Source organism: Convolutriloba macropyga, chromosome 6, assembly GCF_964194025.1.
Source record: "Convolutriloba macropyga chromosome 6, txConMacr16.3, whole genome shotgun sequence".
NCBI classification, from domain to species: Eukaryota; Metazoa; Xenacoelomorpha; order Acoela; family Convolutidae; genus Convolutriloba; species Convolutriloba macropyga.
The window spans coordinates 38,255,060-38,278,162 of record NC_134473.1 but is presented as its reverse complement, the minus strand read 5'-3'; the positions used below and the strand labels follow the sequence as shown (position 1 = coordinate 38,278,162).

General features: G+C 37.7%; 1 protein-coding gene across 1 annotated transcript in view; it reads left to right on the top strand.

Annotated features, from left to right (window-relative positions):
- LOC142341310 (uncharacterized) overlaps nucleotides 1–23,103 on the top strand; it is a 216,660-nt gene that overhangs the window by 170,853 nt on the left and 22,704 nt on the right. Inside the window, exons 35-39 of the mRNA XM_075392234.1 lie at nucleotides 601–712; nucleotides 6,521–6,777; nucleotides 9,431–9,736; nucleotides 11,432–11,707; nucleotides 15,300–15,456. Coding sequence (XP_075248349.1) covers nucleotides 601–712; nucleotides 6,521–6,777; nucleotides 9,431–9,736; nucleotides 11,432–11,707; nucleotides 15,300–15,456 — 1,108 coding nt within the window. The remainder of the gene's footprint in view (nucleotides 1–600; nucleotides 713–6,520; nucleotides 6,778–9,430; nucleotides 9,737–11,431; nucleotides 11,708–15,299; nucleotides 15,457–23,103) is intronic.

Sequence of the window (23,103 nt, the reverse complement as noted above, 5' to 3'; positions counted from 1 at the left end):
TTCTGCATTTAGTTTTCTAATAATTTATCTCAATTAATTACAAATGTCATTGGATGCTCGGTTGCTTTTGGGACCTAAATGAATCTCATGAAGAACTTGATTTCATTGCAGTTGTTTTTATTAATTTTAAACTACTTCTTTTATTTTTTGTTTTGAGTCTTGCATGTTTTGCAGCTTTTCGTGTGTTATTTTTGCGAAGTCTGCAGTTCAACACTTCTCATTGGCTATCTAGATCGGCGTAATTGTCATCAATTTATTGCCTTTAGTGTTTAATTGTCGCTTTGTTGACCTACACACCATTTATTTAAAATGCTTTTTGCTGAATTTTCGAATCCTGCCTGCTTTTGATTCTCTCTTTGTCCACTTTTAGCCGAATTTAGTATTGTGTAATCTAAATTAAACTGCACACAAAATTATAACAGTGTTTCGACACCTGCTAAAAAAGTCCGCCAATTTGTATCTTTTACCTCTTTTTCTGATTAAACCCCGATGTCCTAAAGGGAGTCAGCGACGGCTATTTTCCTCCAATCTGCCTGCTATGTTTAACTTTTTAATGTATAATAAGTTTTGGACTAATCAAGGCATTTTGGTTGAACACAGGACCTTCGCCAATAGCAATAACTGACATCAGACCCGGAGAGACAGACCCTAAGACTGAGATTCGAGTCGAATACACACAGCCGGACAGTGGACTAAACTACGAGGCCACTCTGTTAGTTAAATTCATTTTGATAAGATATGTTTCAATTGTTATATGAGAATTCTGTGTTTCCAAATTTTTTTAGGGTAAGATGCTTTATGATACTTATTAATTATGTATGTGCACAATAGTTCTTAAAGTTGCTGGCAGTGTTGTAATTTCTTTCTTTGAATACTAAAATAACTTTATTTTATAAAATGTCAAGATAAAGTGTCCGGCAAACTCCTGGTCAGGCATTGAGTTATCTGATATGCGCTGATAAGAATATTCAGACAAGTGGAGCCAGCGCACCACTAAATTGAATATGGCCATTTAGTCCGTTTAATCCAAAAATTCAATTTCAAAAATTGTATCTTAATCTTAAAAAAGGCCTTTTGCTGGGGAATGTGGCGGGAGAGAGATGAAGGATTTGATTAAATTGTCACAAGATTGGCTAATGAAGCAACATTGGCTTATGAAGGAGTTCGCTGAAAAATTATTCCTGGGATTCCACATACTGAAGACATCCCAATCAAAAATAAGGGACTCCGATTTCCATCGGCATATTTTGCCAAAATCCAGCAACAATTCTTGTTTAAGCAAATACAATGAATATATTTCCAGTACAAAAAATCATTTGGAATCTAATTTTGCTTACTGCTGCTACATTTGACATTAACGGGCGCGCAGATATGCATCGCAGGATAGATCCATTGAAAAGAAACTTCAATGATGAAGTAGTTGTTAGTTTAAACTCTTGTATAGAAAAATTTTTGAAACAGAGGTTTCTTTCACTGCATCAAGAATGATTTTTTTAAGCATAAAAATCTAAGTTAATATTTGACTTGGTAAGATGATCTTAGTCGACTTTATTAACTCATTGCCATTTTATTACTTATCAGTTCAAAGTCATAATCCAAAATTTGAATGACAGCCCCCTCGTAACTCCCATGTTGATTTATTCTGTGAATCAAAACCCACACAATCGTGTTTTCAATTGGAATACTGAAACCTAAACAATCGGTTTTCAAGTTGATATTCAACATTGGAGATGCCTGGTTTTTGTGCAAAAGTCAGGAGACATTAAGCAGACCTCTTTTGCTCGCTAATGGCTCACAGATATGCAATTTTTTGCAATCAACATTATAGCGTTTTCTTGCATTAGTACGACTGCAACCGATTGATCAAGCCTGCTGAAAGCAACTGACAAACCAGCTGAGTTCAAACTTCTGTTTTCATTGAGCAGAGCTATCCGCTTCAATGTCTTTCTCGCCAATTCATAGAGTCGACCAAATGATTCAAAAGCCATGGGAAAGAATTGAACACTTATTTGCAGTGGGGAGGTAATGGTTATATCCAAAGCCGCTGGCTGTCCAGCAGACCCGCCTCCATGTCTAGAATTTGTTTCTGGTATAAGGTTTTTCTGCTCGCACACTGGAGACAGGTTGACAGCGCTGCAACAAATTTTGTCCCTTAGTCGATGGCGCCGTGTAGTCATATCGCTACATGTTTACCATAGTCATCGAATGTATCTAATGATCCTGTTTTTCATTTGGGACACTTCTTTTCTTTTTCATACATGGGAGCGCCCAGTCTTTACTTCAGAGCTGCATGAAATTCGTTTGGCAATTGATGGATGGGAGCTGCCCATAACCAGGCTCCTGACTGAGGCAGAGAGAGTGACAATAAACAAGTTTTTACCTCTTTCGGATGTTTGGTTTTCAATTAGTTTATTGAGAGCGACTTCATCGAGGACTTCCTGTATTTCACTTTCAGTATGCTGTGATATCGACAAACCACTTAGTTCATGGATTATTTTGGTAAAAGCATGGTCTGCTGTCGGGCTTTGGCCAGTAATAAGTCCTAACAATGTAGCGGACTGCGATATTGAACCAATATTATCTGCTTTTATCTGGTCAGACGCTCGTCTGACTCCAATTTCAGTCTTTTTTAAAGGTAAAGATCTTGATGCCATGAATCAATGGACATGACTGTACTCAGTAAATTCTCGAAAGTTGTCCTTTGAAGCGATTCGAATTCCTCAACAATTTTTACGTCTTCCTCTGGTGGTCTATATGTGCTTGAGTTTTTTCCTGTTTCGCCAGCTAAATCTATCTCGTCAATGCATGCTGCTATAGCACGGGGAATCTTTTTTTGTATTTGACAGCAGTGAGCTAATTTGACAGCAGTATGCCCATATTGATTGTGAGCACACCCTCTTGTCAAAATATGGCCCCAATTTGCATAACTGATCCTAGTTTTGTTATTTTTATGGCCTTTCACAGTTATTTTAAACAGTTTATCTTTTTTTCAGGATAAAACAGCACTGTTTCAACAGGAGCTTGAAAACGGGACTCATCTTCTGTGTCCATTGACTGTGTTAATCTAGACAATTGGTTCCCTTCATTGAGTGTCTGATAAGACACTGCTTTTACTAAAGCTAGAACTTTCTACTGTTGTACATTCATAATTGTATAACTGATCCTAATTTTGTTATTTTTATGGCCTTTCAAAGTTATTTTAAACAGTTTATCTTTTTTTTTCAGGACAAAACAGCACTGTTTCAACAGGAGCTTGAAAACGGGACTCTTCGTCTGTGTCCATTGACTGTTTTAATCTAGACAATTGGTTCCCTTCATTGTGTTTCTGATAAGACACTGCTTTTACCAAAGCTAGAACTGTCTACTGTTGTACATTCATTATTTGGAACTGAGGAAGCTTTCATTTTCTTTCCCATTTTTCGTTCTTAATTTCCGAACAAAAAGAATAGCTTCGTATATATATATATATATATATATATATATATATATATATGTATATATGTGTATATATATATATATATATATATATATATATATATATATATATATCAACAAATCTTTCTTTGTATTCGTTGCTGATCAGAAAAACTTCTTTTAAAAAACAAATTTGTAACTGATTACAGTTTAAAAATTTATTGCAATGATCTTGCATTATTTTTAGGCTGTCGACTGTTACATCAGAAATTGAACTGGGGTGATTTAATAGCAGGTAACTATAATCTGTGTTTTTTTTTCATTTTAATGGATAACAAAAGCTTGGGGGGGCAATTTTGCTGGTAACTTTGCCTATAAACAACCGCAAGAGCAACCAATTACTATCGAAACAGGAGCAATCTCACTGGGTGACTGCTGTTATTCGTCTTGTCCCAATAGACCCAAATATCACTTCCAGTCAGGCAACCAGTAAAATACGGGACGCAAAAACAGAGTATAAACTTAATCTTTGATGATTTGCTCTTTTCGGATTGCTGATTTTGCATTAGGAGCTAACTACGCACGTCCTATCAAGTGAAATGAAGCAAATCAGAATCGAGAGATTAGTTTAATTTAGTTGAATAAACTATCAAGTGATTAGTTTAATTCCTAAAAAAATCTCAATTTCAAATTGTATTTATTTGTTTTTAACAAATTTATGGTTCTATCTGTTTAGTTGCTGCCCATTTCAAGGACAAGCATTATTTTGAAAGTGCGTTTCTCCTGTGGTCTGTGTGGCTTCTGTACTGATTTCATAAAAAAGTTCCGGAATTTTTTGCCATTATTAGCATCAAGGGATTTATGTTTCGACATTCTCTCTGCAAACTAAGAAAAGAGCATTAGTTGATATATATTCGCCTTCTAGGAGCGGGTGTTCAAAATTTCTGTACAGCTTTCTGCTCTATAAATTTTTGTAAAATCGCTCCTAGAAGGCAAGTATATCTAACATTTTGATAGAAATCTTTTTTTTTTCAGAAACAATACATAACAAGGAGGCTCAGTAATGGGCATTCGCACCTAAAGTTCCCACCCCGTTCATCCATATTTTTGGCATAAATGTCTATCAAAGGAACAGATAAAAATCCCCCAAAATTTCAAGTTTTTAGAAAAAAATGTTTATGAACAAAAACATGGCTTCCAACGCAAATAACTCAGTGGAGTAAAAAAAACCGCACTAGATTGATGAGATCAGCCATTATTAAGAAAGCAATTCAAGATGAACAACAAAATCAAACAACAATAACAACAAACATTAATTACATCAAAAACTTCATGTCCAATTTTTTGAAAGAAACTTATGAACAAGATCAAAGTTGCGTCAGATAAAACCGAAACAAAATAAAATACTTTGTATTTTACTAGTAAAGATATTGGAACACTCCATAATATAGCTCGGTAACAGTTAGACAAAAAAGAACAATGACAGAGAGCAAAGTTTTAAAAAAAATGTCTTATTTTTTAAAACAATTAATTTCAAAGTAATGAAAACCATTAGATAGCATTTGAAAGCGTCCATTTTTATGATCAATTGCGCCTCTATAGGAGGGTATAAGGCTCTCATTATTCAGTTTTTTATGCGATTACCTAAGAAAAAAAAGAGAGACAACAAGAAAAGTTCATTTAAAACTTGCGAGAAAACGCTGTCGAAACCGTGAAGCCATATTTTGCTCTCAAAAAAATGTTCCATCGAGCCATCCTCGAATGCCAATAACGTGTTATGCGACCACTCTTTTTTGAGAGCAGGTAACATTGAGACAAAAAAGGAGAAAAAAATGAAAAATTATTTAATGCTTTTGTGTTTTTCGAAAGCAATTAATTTCATAGTAATGGAAGCCATTAGCTACAAAATGAAATAATTCAATTTTTCAACTGTTTCATTGTTTGTCAAAAAGAAGCGCTTGAGACCTGTATTTATTCACAATATGTCTTACGTCTTTAGAAAAAGTCAAATTGAGACAAAAATCAATAATTAATTTTTTTTGCGAAAAACCCGTGCCGAAGCCAATACATTCATGACAAATTCTTTAAAAACATTAGATCTTGTACACCTGCACCTTTAAGTCAAAATGACCGTAATCTTTCGAGTAAAGAAACTAGATACATTAATGCGGAGCTGCTTAGGAAGCCAATTGGATCTATCACTACTGAGCTTTGATTTGAAATGTTCTGTTCTTTACTTAATATAAAAAAAATCGATTTTTTTTAAAAAAAGACCGACTGATTACAATCTGAATTATTTTTGGACTGTAACAGTCCAAGATTGGACCAAAACTAGCCTTGCTATTGCTGTTCGTCCATTAAGAACACTAAATTTTTTCGAATGGCATAGATCTAGATAATTTGGTAGTTAAAAATAAAATAAATGCTGACTTTTTGAAAATCATAGAGTGAAGTTAGCAAAATACGGCAAAATTTTAGTTCCAAACTACTCTCAATGGAAGTGGAAGTAGGACTAGCTCCCTTTGTAGTTTACAAAGATTGTGTTAGTTTTCTTGGGGTGTGTACTTCCGGCAAATTTAGTCAAACTGGACTACAGAAGCTTATTTTGGGCAATTTTTGATTGAAAAAAATGCTGAATTTTGAAATATTTAGCCAAATTTTAGTCAAAAAATTAAATAGTCAAAAATACTTTTTTGTCTTTAAAATTAATATCATTAGTACTATTGTTAACAACTTCTACACGTTTTAGCTAAATTGTCAAAGATTAGGCAAAAATTCCGGAAAATTTAAATAAAAATAACGCAAATCGGTCTAATATTCACAAAAATTTAAACCACGATAACTCGTTCTAGAAAACCAAATTCAAAAAATCTTTTGTTTCCAAATTCTACGCTGGACGGACTTTTTGATAACACCATTCACAACTCTGTACGATGAATATATCGATCGGTCAAAATTGACTGAACCAAAAAAAATACATTTGAGTATATAGTTCTTCCCCCCTCAAGAGGGGATGGAACAAACCGTTGATTCGGTTCCTGATAAGAAACTTCGTTCTCATTGTATAATTCATTCGCAGCTATTTCGCAAAATGATCTATTTTCAGAATTACCGAGCTTTCTGAATCTCCATTTACAACCCAGACGGTCAAGGCAAACGAGACATTGGAATTTGTGACGATGACTGGATTGCTGCCTGGTCACCCGTACCAAGTGGAGGTCCGGTCATTCTGGCAACCCCCAGGAGTGACCCCCACCCTCACAATCTACAGTCTCTATGCACCCTATACCCACGCAGACAACTATGTCTCTCTCACCTCAAATGGGCAAACTGCGGACTACGATCCTGTCTTTGGATGCACTAGTAAGAAAGCTTAGAAAGGATGCTTATACGTATTTAGTATTTCAGTTCTATATCTAAGACTGTTATAATTTGGAAAACAGATGGTTCTGATGGGACATTTTTAATCTCGAGTGTTATTTAAGTTTATTACCGTTTCACGCGAATTTTTAATCGGCAGGAGATTATCTGAAATACCAGCGATGAGCCAACGCGCGTCTAAAGTTACCCTAACAATATACTCTGTCAAATTATTGGTGCTCCCTGCTCATAATTGTGTGTAAATTAAATTCCGCAAAATGAAAACTTGAATTTGCTCATAAAACTGGTTTTACCAACCATAGTAAATCAGTACTGAATCATAGCAGATTTCAGGTTGCATTTACTCAAATTCATATTATGATCTTTGAATCTGAATATTCTCCAATCCGATTACTTTTCAGACCATTCTTAAATTCTAATTGCTGTCCCAAATTTACAGTAATTATTACAAATTACAATTCGCTTAACTGATACCGCCCAAATGAAGCTGCTCTTTAATGATCAGACATTTAAAAACGCACGGGGGTTTTATTGGGGAGTTCTTGTTTTCTTATTACGCGGACGAGGTAAAAAGTAAGAGTACACTGGTCGAAGTCGGAGTGTTTAACCGGGAAAGAAGGCTGATCTGGAAAACGCTGTATTGCGCGGAAGGCGAAATAGAAAAAAAAGAGTCTTCTAAAAAAAGTTTCTAAAAAAGGTTTAAAAAAGTTTCTTCTCGAGAGAGGGGTTAGACAATGCTTTGTTCTTGATCCAAATCTTTTTTACTTTGATCTTCAAAAAATCTGTCAATGATCGCTCATGAATGACAAGGAAGTCCTCGGGCACGGCCATGTATTCCCACTTTGTAATCAGCCGGAATTGCAAGAAGACTTCACAGATTCAATAAAACATCAACGAATCTAGAATGAAATCTTATATTTCAAAAATGGAGGTAATAGTAATTTCCTCTGCAAGCACTAACTTCTTGCGCTCAATCATAGAAATGGACGGAATGAAGTTGAAAGCGGTGACGGAGATAACCACTGTTTCTGATATCAGTGAAGACGTCGCAAGTAACTGCAAAAAGGCAAAATTGGCAGCTTAATGCTCAGGGCAGCATTAGTCAGTCTGTGGAACACTTCGACTGAGAACAAATTGTCGCCTAACAGAAGTATTTATAAAAACAAATTTTATTGCATGGCCTTGGAACAAGCATCGCAAGAAAAAGTGTTATAGCGATTGAAAAGGCTGAGCCAAGCTGTCCTTAGACTGTCCATAGAGAACAACAAAGCGGTCAGAATAGCTGATTTTGGGTGGGCCTCAATAACCAAAAAAAGAACAAGAGCTACATTCGCTTTGCGAAAACAGAGAGAAGTGCTCCCACGATTGACTCAGAGCACTCGCAAATTATTATTAGGCTCGAAATCGATAACGTTGCATCGCGAAACCTAAGTTGATCAAATACTCTGACAAGATTGATACCATCGTAAAATCTGTTGGCGAATGGCTAGATATAAAAAAATTCTCCGTGTTGAGATGTAGCATATTTGCTACTGCAAAGAAATTGAACAGAAATTGTGAAACTGGAACAAGAAAAAATCCTGATTGAGATAAAAAAAACTTCAATTCTGTTTTGCTGTCCGTTTAACAATTCGTACGAGTTAGTATGCTTGAGGAAAGCGCACATAACTAATGCTTGCCCTCAATGCGTGGTAACTGAGGACCAACAAAAATTCCATGAAAGAGAAGTACACAAAGAATGAGAACACATACAAGCTCAGTTACGACATTGATCAACAGCGGCCAATTGTTTCAAACGAAAATGTTTTCGACAAATGCAAGTAAAAAAAAAGCCTAGTGCATGGTTGCTACGAGAAGCACGGTTGATCTTACAGTAAAGGCAGAGATGTCCGAACGCAAGTGATTAGATTCTCTCAGCCCAAAGACTGTCCTCTACCTAGAGAACCGGACAATCCTGGGGCCCGTCTCACGGGAGTCTAAGGAACTGAACTGATCAATTGCCGGTCAGAAACCCTCAAAGATCTGATGACCTAAAACTGGCGGTCGGGTATCCAAAGATAGCTACCAATGGCAGGTGCACTATAGAGATTATTATGGGCATACATATAAGAAATATTCTCGTTATACTTAATCAATACTGTTCTTTAGCGACGCATATGGCTAGTTTTGATTCAGGGATTGTATATTATGGTTGATTACTCCGGAGTTTGAACGGACAACGTGACCGCGAACCAAATGTAATACTTTGATGAATTACACTCTGAAAAACTTGCAGTTAAAATTAACTAAAAGCCATTTAACGGCAACCGTATAAATCATTTATGGCCTGTCATGATTATCACCAATCATCACCGTTTTTGAGCACCAAGAAATTTGTTTGATTGTTTACATATTACAAGCGTCTACCACTGCCAAATTGAACTTTGAAAGCCAATTTCCACTTAAATTTTTGCATCGTAAAAAGTAACTACCTTTTTAGCAACTTATAATTAGTACTTGTATAATTGCTCGTTAAGTCGCGTCGCAGTAATTTTTTTTTCAAATTTGTTTTTTGGGTACTGTTAAAGATTGTATTGGACTGGGCTGGTATGTGATAGTGGATAACAAAGAATAGCATGAACTTGATTTGTTCTAGATCCTGCTGAATTGAATGGTTTCACGTATGTTGGACGAGACAGCGGAACAGTCGTCGTAGACTTCACATCACCCACTGGTCTCAGCAAAAGTTACACCTTTGACCTTCTTCCTGACAATGTCTTCAACTACAGCCGAGTTCTTAGGCCCACTGATCCTTTATACGCGGTCAATGGGGAATCTTTTTTCAATGTTTTTGTAGGTTTTCAAGCTTGCCAGGAAATCTACATCAATGTATACATTGAGAGTGGTTGTGGGGACAAATTGGAATCGCAGTACACGAATGTAACAGTTTCTACCAGAACAAGTTAGTAGAAATTCTCAGCAATAAGTAATCAATTCTCAGAGTGAATTTCATAAATTACAATTTTAAAGCGGTTTCTCTCAAAATGTACAGAAAAATGCTTATGCAGTCGTCTAAAATGACCAGCCGTAAAAGTTGCAGATTACTTAGCATGAAGCAAAAACTATTAGAAAATTCAATGACAATTTTGGTCAACTTATGGTTAGTATTTTGAGATTGTCCTTGCACCCTGCGTAAAACCTGCGTAAAAAAATGTTTTTTTTACATTATTCCGATCAGACTGATTCGCGTATGGCATGCTTCTTGTTTCTATGCTAAAAATGTGATCCTTTTGATGACTATTTTTGCATGAAGTGAACGCAGTATCTTTTTTAAAAAAAATATCTTTTGCGGGGTTGATGGTCCTGTTCCTCCTTGATTAAACGCGCGTCTCTAGGTCGAAAACTGTCATTTTGCCGCAATTTCCTCTCCAAATAGCCACAGGCCACACTGTTGTTCATACTAGAGCAGTGTACACACAGTCAGTTTCAACACACTTTTACTGTAAGTGCTAGTACTATGCGTACACTACCGTTGGGGATACAAATTTACCCAATTCCATTTTACCCAATGCTATTTTAACCAATGCCAACTTATACCCGATGCTCTTTGATCTTTCCGTTCAATTATCCGATGTTCGGTTGTGATGGTTTCATATCATATTCCAGGGGCCATATAATTATATAGACATTTATAATCGCATGTTCGGTTATGATCGTTTCATATCAAGTCCCACGGGGTATAGCAAATTCTTTGTCCTTGACTTTTTTCATCAATTTTGTGTGGACGACTTGAGTTTTCGATTGACATTTTGCTCTGATTTTGCGAAATAAGAATTGCTCTCTCATGCACAATTTTAGTCTGTTGTCTATACTCAATTGGCAGCTACAAACAATAAAAGTATGCTAGGAAAGCTGTCATGGTCGTTTCATTTTTAAATTAAAAACAGCATTGTTGAATGATCCCGGGTTGAAAAAAAGTTGCAATCATAGAACTTTAATAGAACTTTTTGCTTCTTATTTGCTAGATTCACTCCGAATTCCTGAGGTTACCTCTGATTGAATAATTTAGTGGCTGCAATGAAATTTTCAATTAAAAAAGTTTATTTTCCTCAAATTTTTTTCAATAAAGTTCCATAGATACAACTTTTCCATAATTCTGTGTTCGCTTAAAATTCTATATTTAAAATCTTTTTGAGTTGGTCTTTTGAAACAAAATCTTTCCCTCCTTTCCATGAAGTTTTCTAAAATTTCATGAAAACTTCATAGACGCCATAATATGAAGTTGTAATGTTATAACTTGTTGAATTATGGGGTCAACTCGGGATGGGTTTTATTAACAATTGAAGCCGCTTTCCAGTAAGATTTTTGGCCCCTTATAAATTTCTCCTTGCCAAGCAAATCGTCCCATGTTAGTTAAACACTTTGTGGTCAAACTGGCAAATATAAGGACAGAGTTCAGAAGTGTTTATGACCATTGGGTTATTCAATTAATCGACTTTATCACCGATTGTCCCCGAAGAGTTGATTCAACATCTGATTTTTTTCATTGATTTTCATTGTCGGTCCTGAGCAACAAAAGGAAATTAATTTTTAAGGGTTGGTATTTTTTATTTCAAAAATGGCGCGTTTTTAGTTTTCCGAAAACTGTGAATTTTAGCACCTGTTACTCCCTTCTTCCTACCCGACAGTTCAACCACCGTTTCCAACTCAACTATTACTCTCACTTGGGACGACACGAACGTTGCCAGCTGCCCAACTGAATTTACAATCTACAGAAATGGTGTAGCCAGTGCTGATCCGGATAACAATACTCCTCTCAAGACAATGACTGATGACACTGGTTTGACAGCTGGAACTATCTATAGTTACGAAGTCAGCGCTTCTGCGTTTGGTGAGACGAGTCCTAGATCAGACGTCCTCATTATCTGCACGAGTTAGTGTTCTGTTCCAATTGGCGTTTACTTTTAGTTAGAATAAGAGGATCGTTTCACCAATTGTTCCCTTATTTGAAAAAGGAGGAAGCAATCATGGAGCAAATCTGAAGTGAGCACCCGGGCTTACCACCCAGAGTGTTTCAGTACCGAACCTGCGTATTTCAATATTAACTTGTAAAACCAGTACTGAAACAGCTTATTTACATCAAAAAAGTTGTTCATTATGTCCCTTCGGAGAGCCTAAATTTGTGGCATGGCTGTGAACAGCGGTCATATATCGTGCTAAGAGTGATTTTTACTTTATCTGAACCGTAAACTTAAGTGAACCTTTTGAGTGTTTTATGACATCTAACAATAAGTGGGGGATTTAGTGGGGACTTTATTAGGGATGCGATTCTCTACTAGGTATCAATGGGGAGGCTTTTGTTGAAATGATCCGTACCGTAAAATGTTTTGAGGTTGAATTCTTGTCGCTACTTCGAGGCATAAAGAGGGCAGATAAAAGCTCCAAGTATGAAAAAATTGAAAAAATTATAGGAACAGATGCAGATACTTGTAAAAAAGACTGCGGAAGACAAAGAGAGACAGAGAGAACCCTTGGAAATTAAACTGAGTGTGCGAGAGATATCGCGCAAAATGTTGATTTCTGTGCAAAAACTAAAGGCCTTAGTTTTTAAATTAAAATTATCAAAATAAATCAATTTGACCGGATATATTAAAAGGAAGTTTTACTCAAAGTGCGGTTTCTATCATTAAACATTTGATGCATTTCGATTGTGCTATTAGATTTCTGTGGTCCACGAAATCTCAATTATTCGTTAGTTCTTACTCTCTGTGACATTTATCTGCCAATGCGAGTTTCTGCAAGTTTGTTTTCGATTGCAAGTAAAGATCAGAGTGTATATTTATTCATGTGTTCCTGATTATCCTTGTGAGATGCATTTTTTTTCCCACAATTTTGAAAGAATTGCCAATTTGAGCGGAAGAAAACCTAAGTATAATAGAAACAAGTAAATGCGGAATCGGTTTATGTTTGCATGGATAAGTACAGCGAAAAAACGCTAATCTGAAAATTGCATCCGAATAATTGCAATTGTTGTTCACAAATTTATGAGTATGGTTGAAAAACCCTCACAGAATTATCGTTGAAGCATGTAGAACCTTGATCTCAAGTAGACAACGATGATTGACTATTTTTCGACAAAATAACGTTCAAGAAAAAATTTTTGTCGTCTTTTTTCTTAAGGTTGACATTTATTTTTGCATCAGAATGAAGATTGTCGGAGAGTTGAATCCAGGGGCCAATTTTTGTCTTGTTTTTGTTCGAACTGTTTTCTGCATTGTTTACTACCTTAATGCTTAATTGTACACTGAAAATAATTGAAAAAAAATCTGCATTTATCCCAAAAGAATTGTCTCTTGATATAATCTTGAGACAATAATCACAAAAACAAGATCCTTTATTTTTGCTTCTCACAAAGTTTTTTGAGCATACTGTTTTCCAGTAGCATTGTCATTTTCGGAGAAAACGTTTACAATATTGAAGCAATGGTTGGCGATCTTCGTCTTTCATTTGTTCCTGTTTTTCTGGCTCCTTTTCTCGATCATCCTAATGTTGTAACCTTTTGTCAATAAGTTTTGCTTCATCATTTGGATTGCTGTATGCTTCAACTATTTGTTAGAAAAAAAAATAAAAGGAGTTGTCTAAAAGAGTGAAGAATTCCAGTTTAAGGTTTTTTTGGAAACTGGAGCGCACATCCTTGTCCAATGCTTTTATCAAGACATATCAGTACTTTAGTTTATAATTCGAAGCGGATTGAAAAATATCCGCTTTTTGTTATCTAAGCAGAATTTTTGCACTGTTTTAAGTCTGATGCATTTTTATTTTTGAACTCGCATTAAAATTTTTGTTCAGCGGGAAATTTGATTAAGAACTCATCGATTTTTCCATATTACGGTAAACTAGTTCCTGAGTCTTGTTTCGAATCCTAAAATATTTTATATTCAATTTTAAATTTTTCAAATAAAAGCACAAGTGATCTGTTGTTTGCGTTTTCTATTTAACGTTCATCTTTTTTTGATAATGTCTGGATTTTACTAATTTATGATTCAATAATTGTTGCCAAGTTATGAACAAGTTTTTGTGCACATTGCTTTGCAAAATTTAACTGCATTTTTTGAACCTAAAAAACATAAAGAATTAGGTATCTTCACGTTTTTCGATTGCTTTTTTCTGTTTCTGTTCCAACTTTTAATTTTTAATAGCCGCACAGCGATAGCTGGGGCTATTATTGGCCTTCTCTTGGTTTTTACAATTCAAAGAATTTGAATTGTATTGGGGCGCTCTTTTTTTTAAGATCTGTTCACACATTTTCATGATTTTTGAAGTCAAATTGGAGTAGTGATTTTGGTCACGCCGAAACAGGAAGTAAAATAGAAATACAAAATATCATTTCCTGCGCTACGTTTTTCTTCCCTTTAAGGAAGCTAATATTATGCTCCATGTTTTTGGCGTTTAAATTTTGTATCACTCTGTCATCATAAGGTTTCTTGAATTCAGCGATTTCTTTTTCAGTCTTGTCTATATTATTTCTCTTTCAAATAATATTTTCGGTGACTGCTTTGAATTTATCACTTAGTCAGGAAATATTTGAACCGGAATACTTGCTATACTAGCTATATATTAGAGGTAAAACGTTTAGAGAAAAGTAATCATTTTGATTTGTTGTCTTCATTTACTTTATGTTGTATTTGTGGTTTTACTACCTTTACTGCCATTTTTTGGTCAAAGATGCCAACATTCTTTCAAAAAATTTGGTTTATGAGAACTTTACTGCCCTCTTTTGTAAGAGCTCAAAATGTTTATTGGATTGAATTGTCATAAAAGTTGTAAATTTCAACACTACAAGTTTCTATAAACAAAAAAGCATTAAAGCAAAAACTTTTTCGTAATCAAAAACAAGGAAACCGACTGATAAATTCAGATATTCTCCTTTCAGAACTTTCCAGCAGAACTTAAAAGAGCTCACATAACAGGCTAAAAATGGTATAGAAAAAATTTTACTGTTTCTGAAATGAAGTTGAAATTTGTAAAAAAAAAAAAACAAAAACAATTCAATTCGTGTGGCAAATTATTGTACATATCCGGAATGCACGTTTTTTTGGTATATGTGCTTGTAAAGCGCATTTTATTTCCTGTGCTAGGTCAGTGACTCCATGTTCTCAAACAATTATCCATTGTTTCTTTGTTGTACCATTCAAATAATAATTAAAACAGAGTTGTAAATATTTCCCGCCCAAGTAATTTGTCTCATTATTAAAGGATATATTACCAAAGTGATTCTGCTTAACTGAATTTTGTCCTTGCATGATTATCAGGAATTCTGCATGATCGCCTATCCATTTTGTTTTTTTTGTAATTAGTATCATATCCTCGCATTCTAATTTTTTGCGTGAATATAATAAACAGCATACAACATGTATCATTTTATGTTACCTCTTTGGTGTCGAGTATCACTGTTATTACAGTAGCAACAACATAAAATCTGTGACGTGCAAATTCGAAATTAGATCTGCACAATCATGTTTTAGAACCGGACCCTCCGACCTCAGCGGTTTTTCTGAGCACCAACGTGGGCTCTTCTTTCAAAGTAGGGTGGAGTACTCCGACCGTGGGCTCGGCTACTGGATACTATCTGAGTGATAACCTGGGAAACAATAACGCCCTAGTATTGGGCACTGAATACGAGTTAGTTCATAGTTCATGAGTTCTTTTATGTAATGTTGATTTTGAAACATATTTTAGTCGAAATAGAGTTATCATGTGGTTATATTCGAGTGGTTTCAAGAGCACATCTTGATTATTTTATACTGTAAGTCAAAAGAGTCAAGTGGTCAAGTTTTAATTTGATGATTTTTGCGATCATCGAAGGTCTAGAGGCCACGGTAACACATTGTTACATATTATTGCTAATAGCCTTGCTGTTCCTGCTACCAAGTTTTTGTTACAGCTTAGTTTTTGTAACGTTTAAACTGTAAAATTCTACCCGTTGTATGTTGTACGCTTGACAGTTTTGATGACATTTAGAGGTTTTTCAGACGATTACCGATAGAAGTGAAATGAACTTCATTTACTGTTATGATGGAATGCTTTCCAGTCAACTAAACTCTTTTGAGGCATCCGCTATCGGGAATATTCGATAAAACGACCCATTCCTATTTTTCACTATTCAACCTTGAAGAGGAATTCGTTGAATAAGTTGTCGCCAAACAAAGCCATGTTTTGAGGATAAAATTAACGCTTGAATTACCAGAAAATTTCTATGATTTTTTTTGTCTATCCGGCTGTCTGTTTTTGAATTGAAAATAATTTTGCGTTCAAAAGAAGTGAAATTTTGGCCTACAATTTTAATATTCGTATCCAAAAAATCATTGATCGCGTTTGCTCGTTTTTGTACGACACTGAAAGTGGTTTTTACGACACAATTAGGCTGAGAAATTCCTGCAGAAAAAAGAGTACTCTAGATTCTGAGTCAGTATTGCGGCTGCTCAAGAATCTCAGCGGAACCGATATATCACAGCCTGGTTCTCGAGTTTTACGCCGGCCTGGTTCTTCACAGGGTTCGATTGACTATCAATCTCATCGAAACAATTAGTCGTCCGGACGTATTAAAGGACTGTAATTTTAATTTTGTTGATTGAAGTTGAGAAAAAAACTTAGAATTCGTCAAAACTCAAAAATGGTCAAAATTTTCAGTTTTGAGGAATTCTATGTTTTTTTCAGTTTCAAAAGTTATTTCTTGCAGTCTGATGGCTTTTGTAGCTGATTTGAAGTGGCGCCAACATCGCCGGCCCTGTTTTTGATCTCGGAAACACCATCGTAGAATAGTGGCGCTAACTTCACAACTGGCCGGTTCAGCTCTCCATATGCCATTTTGACTCTCGCTGATCTTACAACACCGTTGTTGCCAGTGAAAAGCTCAATGATTGGTCCGAATTTGTACTCGCAGCGTTTCACAGAGTCATCCACTAGCCATACTAACTCGGCTTCTTTCGGGTTTCGCACATGTTCTTTTGACCACTTCGATGGTTGTGGAATGACCAATCTGGTTCCATTGTTGAAGGTATTCACGAGTCCATTTTTTCCAGATCATGTCGGCATATGCTTGAGCCGTTTTGAATGATTTTCTCAAGTCATGGTAGCGTTCACTGGATGGCATGAATGGTGCACTCGCGTTCTCTCGCCCTAGCAAGAAATGATTTGGCGTGAGTGCTGTTAAATCTTCAGGGTCGTCACTCACTGCTGTCAGGGGTCTTGCGTTGAGTGTTTGCTCTACAATACACATTGTTGTGCTCAGTATCTTGTCGGTAAGGCTTTGGTTGCCCAAGATTCCAATCATGACTTTCTTGCAACTTTGAACCAGTCTTTCCCAGATTTCACCAAAGTGAGGTGCTCCGGGAGGATTGAATTTCCAAACAATCTTTTTCTGTTCTAAGTCACTCTCTATCTTAGCATTGTCCCAATCGTGCATGAAAGCTTCCAGCTCATTGGCTGCTCCAACGATTGTCGTTCCGTTGTCACTGATGATGGTGTTGGGGTAGCCACGTCTTGCAATGAATCTTTTCACTGCAGCTAGACATGACTCGGTGTCCAATGACTGTGCAACTTCGATGTGTACTGCTCTGGTTATCAGGCAAGTGAAGAGGCAGCACCATCTCTTCATGGTATGTCGTAGGAACTTGACTTCGAAGGGTCGGAAGTAGTCGACGCCGGTATGAGAGAATTGGAACACATGTTCATCAAGTCGTTCTCGGGGTAGATCCGCCATCGGAGGATGAATTGGGTTGGCGTTTCTGTTTCTTCATTTGATACATCTCCACTTGATTTTCTTTAATGCATTTCTCAATTCGATGATCCTGTACTCTTGTTGAAGCATGTTTCTCACATATTTTATGCCCTCATGTAGGTTGTCACGACGTGCTTTTTCAATCGAAACAATATTTGTTCTGCTTGATGGATTTCGTCTTCTTTGAGGGGTCCTTTCTGCTTCTTCTTAAACCTCATAGAGTAGGCATAGAAGTTTCTAATTCGGTTACAGCTTCTGTATCGTCTCCAATCGATTAGTTGGTCTAGTTCAGTTTCTGTGGCTACAGTACTGGTAGCTTGCTCAGCTTCAACTTCGTTCACTTGGCACCACGGCTTTGGCCTTTTTTCATCATCTGACTGGAGCCATAACGACCCGTTTAACCACCGAGACTCCTTGATGCCTTCGATGGACATCCCTCTTGCGCCAATATCTGCTGTGTTTTCGATGCCTTTGACATGTCTCCATTGATCCATGGAAGAGTTTTTCAGTGTTTCTGCTGCTCTGTTGGCAACAAACACTTGTTGTTTCTTGTGAGCTGACTGTAACCACTGGAAGACTGTTGATGGATCGGTCCAATGATAAGTTTTGTCAATTCTGGCATGATGATCGCTCAAAATCTGCTTCCTGAGACGAACTCCGTAGACTGCGGCTTGAAGTTCTGACTTTGGAATGTCTGATAGGTGCTACACGGCATTTTCCTATCACATAGAGTTTCAACATTGTTTCGTCTTGCAGATATGCCACGATGCATATTGCTTCTTCTGACGCGTCTGTGAAAATGTGTAGTCTCAAGTTTGTACATCTGTTTTCGAAATAAAGTCGATTTATTGACATCGTCCTTATTTCTCAACTCAGAGCACCAATCACTGAATAATTTTGAGTGTTCTGCTGACAACTCTTTGTCCCATGCTTGTCCCATTGCTGCCCAAATGCTTTTGAGTAGAAACCGCATTCTTATTGTGAAGGTTGAGCATATCCCAAGTGGGTCGAACACTGCTGAGACAAAGGATAGGACAATTCTCTGAGTTATTTTTGATGGAACTTCTTGCTCAGTTCCACGAAAGACTGTCTGTTCTCTACATTCCAGTTTAGTCCAAGGGTTGATGACTGTGGCTCGGCCTCGAAAGTTTTCACAACTTTTGTTGATCTGTCTGCCTCTGGGATTTGTGACTTGACTTATTCGTCACTCGTTATCCATTTCGTCAAATTGAATCCATCTTTGCTAAGGATCTCTCTGACTTTCTGGTAGATTTTAATGGCTTCTTGCGGTGTTCTGACTGTTTTGGGGAAGTCGTTCATGTAGAAGTTTCGCTGGACAGCTTTGACAAGATTTTTCTCATCTTTTGCGTTATCTTTCGCCACTTGATGCAAAGGGTAATTTGCACAAGTTGGCGAGCTTTTTGCCCCAAAAACGTGTCGTGTATACTCGTAGACTGACTTCTATCTTCTGCTCTGGATCTTCTCGCCAGAGAAATCGTAAGCATCGGCTGTCAAGATTTGGGACAGCGACTTGAAGAAACATCTCTTCTATGTCGGCTGAAAGTGCTATTTTTTGTTCTCGGAAGCGAAAAATAATTCCGATCAGACTCTGCAACAAGTCTGGTCCAGATAGAAGTTTTTCATTGAGGGCTACACCTTGGTACTTTGCTGCTGAGTTGCACACTCTTCTGACTTTCTCGGGTTTGTGGGGGTTGATGACAGGATGATGTGGCAAGTATCATTGAAGCTTGTCTCTGGTTTCGTTCAATTGAACCTGTTGGACTTTGCGGACATAACCAGCTTTGACGTATGTGTCAATGGTTTCCTGATAACGCTTTCGCAATATATCATCTTTCTATAGGCGTCGTTCTAGGGACCTGAATTGCCCCATAGCAGAGTAGAACTTATTCCTTTTCTCGCCATAAAAGTCCAGCTTCGTATCTTTCACCGGTGTATCGAGTTGTTTGCTCCAATGTTTTGATTGCTCTCTGTTCTTCGTTCGAATGACCGGTGACATCACAGTTTGAGGCGTAGGATTCGATATCCCACCATTTACTCAACTGACCTGCTAACTTGTCCTCTGATACTGAGGTTGATGTGGCAAGATTTGCGGCTTGCTTCGCTGGTAGAGGACCACTTAAGGCCCATTCTATTTTCGATTTCACTGCCCATGGTGCAGTTTTGTCGTCTGACTTCTCGAATTCTAATGGGTGATGGATGTCATAGCAGTCTTGTCCAAGAATTACTTGAACTTCCTTTAGATTGTAGCTCTGACTTGGCAAGTTCTTCAGATGTGGGTAGCGATCTTTCAACCCCTGCATATCTACAGTCTGGTCACCCAACTTCAGCTCTCGGTCGAAATTTCTCGTGCGCTGAAACCGCTATCGGCTCTATTTCCATTTTGACCTTTCTGTGATCGGTGGATTCCTGCTACTAACAAAGAAGCTTTTTGGCCTTGCAGCTGGAGTGTAGATAAAATTGACTTATCCACGAATGAGATTGAGGATACCGTATCGCACTTTGCCAGCACGCTCAGGCTGTGGTTTCCATTAACCAGTTTTATACGCACTACATGGAGTCCTCCTTGTGTGATCATTGTTGCTACTGCATTCTTAGCATCTGAGGCGCCTGTTGTAGCTCCTTCTTTAAGTCACCGTGCAAAAGCTTGTTTTGTCGTCGTCCACATTTGGGCACGCTGCAAGTTCTGCTTATGCAAATTTTTGATCGATGGTCAGGTCTCAGGCAATTGAAACACAGTCTGAACTTCTGCACATGTTCTCGTCGTTCATTCAGCTTCATCGATTTGAATTTCTCGCAACTCCAGATAGCGTGCTGCTCATCTTTGAACGGACATTCTCAACTCTCTCTTTGGTTTGGTAGAATTATCAGCATTTGATGCAAAAGTACTAGTTTTCGGTTTCTCTCGGTTTTGCAACTTAGAGTTTGTCTGGGTTAACAAGTCTTCACATATGAAAGCAGTTGATTCTAACCAATCTTTGAAAACAATCAAGTTTGCTGCTAGTAGTCGATGATCCTGTAGGTGTCGTAGCCACTGCTCTAAACGGAACGGAAAATTTTTTGGTTGTTGAACTCAGAACTCCCTCCGATTCCAGGTCAGGTTGAAATCCGAGTCGATTCAAAACGTTAACATTGTTTGTGACTACGTTTGAAAATCGAACAATGGTACTGGAGTCATCGTGTCTAACTAGAGGATATGTGAATATCTTCTTAAGTTGAGATTCAAAAATGACTCTCGGTCGGCCAAAATTTTTGCAGAGAATGCCCCAGGCTTGATAATATGCCTATGAGCTGAAACACAATCCAGAAATCGCAGTTTTTGCCTGACCAGTGAGACTAATCTTCAGATACTGCATCCTCTCAGTATTGCTCAGCCGCTTTTGATGCACAATGACATCGAAAAGTTCTGCCCAATCGGGCCACTCCAAGGTGTCTCCTGAAAACTCCATTAGTTTGAGTTTCGGCAACCCTCTCGGATCACCAATCGGTTGATAAATTACTTGTGGGGTAGCTTGGCTCACTGTCGTTCGGTTTTGGCTTTCCGTCGATCTGTTGCGAGAGTTGTGCTTGGGAATCTGGCTCCTCTGCTTGTTTTTGAACGCTGATGGTCTTTGTTGCTGAAACGTCGTCTTGGGCAACAACGTCTGTGGTTGTGTTACCCTAATTGATTTAATAATTTCAGGTATCTTGAGAACACTCGAATCTTGTTGAGAAAAGTCCTGTGCCCGGCTGCAACAACGGGGTAGTTTTCGGGTAGGCGCTGAAACGTTTTTCACCTCTGTCCTGTGTGAAATTCTTAGGAGGGTCGATCACAACGTTAGGAGATAGTGGTCGACTAGGGCCAGACTGTTGGGCCACTGAATTTGCCTAGCCTGCAGTTTTTTCCAGATTGCGTCTTGATCCAACGCTCTCTGAGTAGTCAGCCTGAGAACCAGATGCTCTCGAACTTCCTTTTGTCAACTCAAATTCCATGCGCCTTTGCTCTTCTCGGCTTCTGCTTTCTTTCTTTCGTTTTCAAGCTCTCGTTCATATTGTCGCAAACGTAGCTCGTCTTCCTGTTGTTGCCGACGTAGTTGTATTTCCTCACGCTACTGCTCCAACTCTAACTGCCGCTCTCGCAGTCGTTAATCTGTTAGGTTCTTAGCTCTTAGGTGTTCGAGCTCCATTTCGTCGATCGGTCGCATTCTCGATGATCGCGAGTTGACAACACTGGGTTGTTTTCTGCTTCCGGGTGAGGCCAAATGCCTGGAAGAGACCTCGACATTCTCTTCAGCGTTTTCTGTCGCTCCAGTTCCTGTACCGTTTACAGTCTCGTTTGGGTCTTTGTCAACAGCCGATGTTGATGACACTAATGATGTTTGGTTTCCACAACCCTTGCTCTGCCCGTACTGCTTAATCAGGTCTCGATAGTGACCCCTGATATTGCTGAAATCCACAAGCTCTCGGGAGCGATATTCTTGCTTCATCGTTCGAATCGATTCTGCGTAGATTTCATCTAGTTTCTCTACTAACTGCTCCACCTGATTACACAATGTCTGTTTTTCGGAGTCGCTTGAGTTTTCTGTTTTCAACGTCTTCTCAAATTTGTTTGTTCATTCAAAATTGGGCAAGCAGATTTCTCTTGTTTGTATCCTCAAAATATGTCTTTCTAATACCTGACGAGTTTTGTGCGGAAAATTTTGATGTCTCGGAGAAATGGTACTTTGTCAACTACCCATCTCAAAACTTTGCTCTTTTCTTCTAACATACGCTTTGTGTCATTTTCGAAAGCTTCTAAATACTTTGGTTTCAATAGTAACCTTTGCTGCTTTTTGTTGGTTTCTAAGTTGTCGTACGTCTCGAAGAAGCCTCGATATGCACTATCGGCAGTCATGGTTTTGTCTTGTGTCAGGTAGCCCTCTAACTCGGTGAGGTGTCTGAAGAACAATTTGACTAGGTCAGCTTTCTCTTTCTCTAGTCTTCAGTTGACCACTCGTCTTCCAATCAACTGTTTTCCAGTATCTACTGGGACTTTTGCTGGTCATCGTAGAGATTTCGTTCTGGTCCAACAAATTGAATAGAAGATTCGTTGCTGTTCGTGTTGTTGTTGATGTTCGGGTCGGCGGACCAAATATTGCGGCTGCTCAGGAATCTCAGCGGAACCGATATATCACAGCCTGGTTCTCGAATTTTAAGCCGGCCTGGTTCTTCACCGGGTTCGATGACTATCAATTTTGTCGAAACAATTAGTCGCTCGGACGTATTAAGGACTGTAACTTTAATTTTGCTGATTGAAGTTGAGAAAATCCTTAGTTATGTTATCCTCAATAATCTATGTTCAATCTCGTGTTGACGTTTGTAGGGCTTCAACCAGTGTTAGTAATGTTGCTAACTTCTCGTCAAGTAGGCGCAACTAACTTAAAACTCGCAAGGTCTTAAGATCTAACAAAACTTAGCAAAAGACTAAAGTTGTTGAGAAATCAAATTTTAGTCAATCTGAGAGCCAACTGCTCTGTATAACAGTTTCTAATGGTTCTAAATACAATTCTGTT